The sequence below is a fragment of the Muscardinus avellanarius genome (genome assembly GCF_963383645.1).
Source record: "Muscardinus avellanarius genome assembly, chromosome: 18".
Classification (NCBI taxonomy): domain Eukaryota; kingdom Metazoa; phylum Chordata; class Mammalia; order Rodentia; family Gliridae; genus Muscardinus; species Muscardinus avellanarius.
The window spans coordinates 43,823,569-43,828,860 of record NC_137804.1 but is presented as its reverse complement, the minus strand read 5'-3'; the positions used below and the strand labels follow the sequence as shown (position 1 = coordinate 43,828,860).

Below are 5,292 nucleotides of genomic sequence, written 5' to 3'. Positions count from 1 at the left end.
TTACTGCTGGCTGGGGCAAGGGTACAGGGGCGGCCGGGGGGCGGGGGCCCCCCTCCCAGCCCTGCAGGCCCACTGGTGCGGCATCGTGCCCAGCGGCACGTAGCTCTCCTGTGAGTGGCTCCGTTTCAGCACGGCTGGGCCCTGATACTTGAAGGGAAACTCATCCCGGTACTGGGTTGAGAAGAAGCGCTGCCCGCCCAGGGGGGCCTTCAGGTGGCTGTCCTTGCACTGTGGAGCAGGGGCGAGTCAGCCCGGATGGCCGGCCTTGTGGGCAGGTGACTGGGCCGGGGCCCAGGGGACGCAGTGATGGAGAGACGCCGGGGGGCCCCCGAAGCGCCCTAGGTTTAGCCCTCAGGGGCCCGGCCCGGGGACGAGCTAGGGACGGCCGGGAGGCTGGTAACCTGGAGGCGCCCGGCCGGAGCAGCGCGGGGCTGCCCGGGAGGATGTCTCCTCTCCTTCTCTCTCACCCGCTGGAGCATCTCTTGGGTCAAGGAGGCTTGAGCGAATCCGTGCGGCTTCAGCATCCTCTGGTTCGTGGTCAAAAAGTCGGACTCTGGAAATGTGGGTGGGGGCGACCAAGGCAAGGGGCTGAGGGAGGGGCCGAGGCAGGATGCGGGAGGCTCAGGGAGAGAAGCGGGGTTCAGAGCCAAGGGTTGTGTTGGGCTTTTGACCTGGGGTGAAGACCCGCCAGGCAGGAGGAGCTGGGGGCGGGGCCAGAGAATACCGAAGGGGAAATAGCAAAGGGGAGGGGCTAGGGATGGAAGGAGGGGCGAGGTCATTCAGGGGAGGGGCTACAGCGGGGTCTTTGCAAGGCCGCGAGGGGTGAGGTTATTCATAGGTGCAATTGTGGTCCTGGTCAGTTGTGCTGTCTATAATATATGTATATAATATATATTATACGAAGTCAACCACTAAGCCGAGCAAGGGAGGGAGGGACGGGGAGGGAATGGAGTGGGAATTGGGTAGGGGTTAAATCAGTGATGTGTACATGTCTGTACACACAAGTTTTTTACCCCGATATGATGTATGAATATAATGCACCAATAAAAATTTTAAAAATAATGTATAATATGTATAATTATATATAATTATATATGATATATAATATAAAGTATATTACATATAATATATATAAAAATATATTTTAATGTGTGATACTGGAGATGGAACCCAGGGGCATTCTACCTCCTAGCCTCACCCTCAGCCCTATTTTTTATTCTTTATTTTGAAACAGACTCTCACTGAGTTGCAAAGGGCCTCACTAAATAGTTGAGGCTGTCTGTGAACCGCAATCCTCCTGTCTCAGCCTCCCGAATGGTGGAACTACAAGGGTGCGCCACCACCAGCCTGGCTTTTATCTTTACTTTGAATCAGGGCTGAGGCTGGCCATGAACCTGTGATCCTCCTGTCTCTCAAGTGCTGGGATTACAAGGGTGCGCCACCCACAGGGGGCTATTTTAGTCTGGTTTGGTGAAACTAGAGATTGAACACAGGGGCGCTCTACCTCTGAGCCACACTCCCAAGTCGTATTTTATTTTTATTTTGAAGCAGAGCCTTGCTGAGTTGCTGAGGCTGGCCTCGAGCCTGCGATTTTCCAGTCTCAGCCTCCCATGTACTGGGATGACTGGCGTTGCCCCCACCCCAATTCTTGGGGCAGGATTGAATCCTTCGGGAACATAGCATAGTGGTGACAGAGAGGACATTTTGGGACGGGCAGGGGACTGGCAGGACCCCTCACCGGAGGTGCCCTGGGGCAGGTTGCTCGGCAGCAAATGCAGGTTGGGTGCTTTCTGGGTTGGCTCCCCGTCCGGGGCGCAGTAGTCCGAGGCCATGGTAGTTTGGAAGAAGTGTCCCAGAAGCCTCGGCTCTCCTAGGACCACAGGACTCTGCGGTCTCTCGGGCTTCCCGTGCCGGGGGCTCGGCTGGGTCGCTGGAGGTGGCTGTGGGACGGTGTGGTCTCTAGAAGCTCTGCGGCTTCCAGGAGCCCGCGGAGGGAGGCTGCGGCACCGTGTGACCTTGGACAGCTCCTTCCCTCGGGCTCCAGGGCAGTGCTGGAACTGGGCCCTGTTATCTCATTTTGCAGACAAGGCCACTGAGGCTAGGTTTTTTGTCTGTGAGTGTGGGGGAAACCGGGGGTTGAACCCACGGGCATTCTACCTCCAATCCCTCAGCCCTATTTTTTTTTTTTCGGAACTGGAGATGGAACCCAGGGTCATACTACCTCCGAGCTACACCCCCAGCCCTCTTTTTTATTCTTTATTTTGAAACAGGGTCTTACTGAGTTGCAAAGGGCGTCACTAAGTAGCTGGCTGAGGCTGTCCTCGAACCAGATCCTCCCGTCTCAGCCTCGGGAATGCTGGTATTACAAGTGCGCGCCACCACGCCTGGCTCCCTATCTCATTTTTTATTTTGAAACAGGGTCTCAGCTGGGCGTGGTGGCACACGCCTGTGATCCCAGCATTCGGGAGGCTGAAACCAGAGAATCGCGGTTTGTGGACAGGCTCAGCTACTTAGTGAGGCCCTCCTCAACTTAGCGAGACCCTGTTTCAAAATAGAGAATTAAAAAAAAAAAAAGGGCAGGGGGTGTAGCTCGGCAGTTGAATGCCCCTGGGTTCCATCCCCAGACCCGCAAAAAAAAAAAAAGAAGAAGAAACAGGGTCTCGCTAGGTTGATGAGAATCTCACTACTTGCTGAGGCTGTCCTCGATCCTGCGATCCTCCTGTCTCAGCCTGAGGGGAGAGGTTTTCTGTGACTTCCAGGCAGTCACACCCACCCAGGAGAGCCTCACACCTCCAGCTCACTGGAGGGTGAGCTGCAGGGCCTTGGTGCTACCTCTAGGGCCTTTTTCCTGATAAGCCCTGCCACCCTCCACCCTCCCTCCCTGCTGACCTGGCCAAAGAAGTAGTGCATGGTGGTCGTGAGGCTGCCTGGGCCCGGGCACCAGTTTCCTTTCAGGATGTGTGACTCCGGAGTCTGATCCTGGTGAAGAGTGACGGGCTCTGCGGGCGGCAGAGTGGATGCTGTCGGAAGGCAGGCGCGGAGGAGCCTGGGGCAGGCCGGGCCGCCAGCTCTCACCTGGCTGCTGGGGGTGGAAGTGGTCAGTACTGGTGGTCCTGTCCTGGAAGAGGCCGTCTCCGGGACAGATACTCACGTGGTGGATGTGGGCCACGGCCTGGGTCTTGTCATACCTGCCGGTAAGCTAAGGTGAGATCCCGCTGGGCCCTTGTCAAGTATGCGGAAGAGGGCAGGCTGGCCCGCTGGTCAAACCAGGGACCTAAGAGTGGGCCCTGCCTGCCTGGGACAGGGACCCCAAAAGAGGAGGCCGGCTCTGGGACCTCGGTGGGACATGCATGCGCAGCTGGTAGCCTCTGCCCCCTCTCGGCGGGGAGGCAGTGGCCCTCTGTACCTGTCTGGGGGCAGCTCCTGGGGACTGTGGGTTTGTTTCAGCACCGAACACATGGACCTGTAGTTGGTCTTGCAGCCTCCCATCTTCACAGAAGAGGAGGCCTGTGGGCAGAGAGGGACAGAAAGGCCAAGACCGCCGGCCACTATGGCTGCCCTCCCCAGCGGCCCCAGCCCAGCCTCAATTTACCCTCTTACACATCAAGGCAGGTGGGCCTGGCAGAGCCTGAAACTGACTCCGGTAGGAGGTTCCATCCTGTCTCTTGTAGCCCCACTTGAGGGTGGAGGGCCCTCCTAAGGATGGACGAGGGGCAGGGAGACTAGGGTTGGTTCACTGTACCCCCAGAACCCCCAACCTCTGGGGAGGGCGAGAGAGAGTGTGGGCTCAGGGGCATTCTACCTACGAGCTACACTATGCTCTCACCGCTGTGTTGTTTTGTTTTTACATTTGAAACAAGTTGTGGCTACAGTGCTGCTTCTTGGGGCCTCATGAAGTTGTGCAGCCTGGCCTCCAACCTGAGGTCCTCCTCTCTTCCACTCCGCAGTACCGGGGTTATAGGTGTGCGCCACCACGCCCCCCCCCAACTTGATGTCTTGCCCGGGAAGGGGAGCAGGGCAGTTTAAGCTGAGGATGGTTTGGAAAATACCAAACATAAGAAAAATAACAATACCACTCTTTCTGGGACTAATAACACTTAACATGATATTCTCTAGTTCCACTTTCCTGCAAATGACATAATTCTGTTCTTTATGACTGAGTAAATTTCCATAATTTCCATTTTATGTATTTACCTTTTTTTTTTTTCTTTTCTTTGTGGCAATGGGGCTTGAACTCAGGGGCATTCTAGCTACAAGCTACACTGCGCTCTCGGTCCTTTTTATTTATTTATTTTTGTTTTGAAACAAGGTCTCATTAAGTTGCTGCGAGTTAGCTGTCCTCTTTTTATTTTTTTATGTTGAAACAGGGTCTCGCTAAACTAAGGCTGACCGCCAACCTGAAATCCTCGGGTCTCAGCCTCCCAAGTCCCGGGGTAACAGGCTTGCGCCACCCTGCGATCTGCATGGCAGAATGTTTAGCGCATCCATGCCTGAATATATCTATATATAGTGTCCCTTGGTGCAAGGGAGAGTGGTGCAAGCCCACCCCCCTTTTTGCAGTCCTGGGGCATTCATTCTCCGATCTACACTCCGAGCCCTATTTTTATTCTTTATTTTGAGACAGGGTCTCACTGAGTTGCAAAGGGCCCAAGGAGCCCTCCGGTCTCAGCCTCCCAGGCGCGGGCACGCGGAGCGCGCCTCCCGGCCCTCCGCCTTTGGGCACCGCGGCGCGCGCTCACCGAGGTGGCGGCAGGGCGCGCGGGGCTCGGGGCGCGCGTCGTGGGGCGGGAAGAAGTCCTGGTGCGAGGTGGGCGGGATGCGCAGCTTGTCGCGGTCCCCGGGCGGCAGGGAGTCGCGGTCGAAGATGAGGCGCGCGCCGCGGATGCGCTCGCGCGCGCGCTCGGGCGGCTCGGGCGACTCGGGCCAGCGGTAGGCGGCGCGCGCGCTGGAGACGCCGGCGCGGGCGCGCGCGTCGGCGTGCGGGCGCATGCGCAGGCCGGCCCTCCGCGCGAGCGCGCGCTCCCACTGGCGGTCCCGCGGCGGCGTGGGCCGGGGCGCGAACTCGCGGCGCGTCTCGGGCACGCGCTCCCCGGCCGCGCCGGGCGCGTCCGCGTGGAAGAGCGGCGCGCGCGGGGGCAGCGGGCTGGGCGGCTGGCGGGCCGCGGCCGGGCGGTGCGGGAAGTCGCGGTGCGTGGCGGACAGCAGCGCGCCCTGGCTCAGCCGCAGGTCCGGCCCCAGCGCGAAGTGCGAGGCCTTGAGGAAGTCCAGCCGGGACGCCGGGCCGGGCGCCAT

The 5,292-nt window shown here is 58.6% G+C and overlaps 1 protein-coding gene across 1 annotated transcript; it reads right to left on the bottom strand.

Annotated features, from left to right (window-relative positions):
* Nucleotides 1-5,292, bottom strand: SAXO5 (stabilizer of axonemal microtubules 5; the record flags this gene model as incomplete). The annotated part of the gene is made up of 8 exons (XM_080715453.1): nt 1-228; nt 468-553; nt 1,739-1,940; nt 2,890-2,999; nt 3,076-3,188; nt 3,407-3,507; nt 3,593-3,696; nt 4,740-5,292. The coding sequence occupies 8 exons, from the start codon at nt 5,290-5,292 to the stop codon at nt 1-3; spliced, it is 1,497 nt and encodes a 498-aa protein (XP_080571579.1).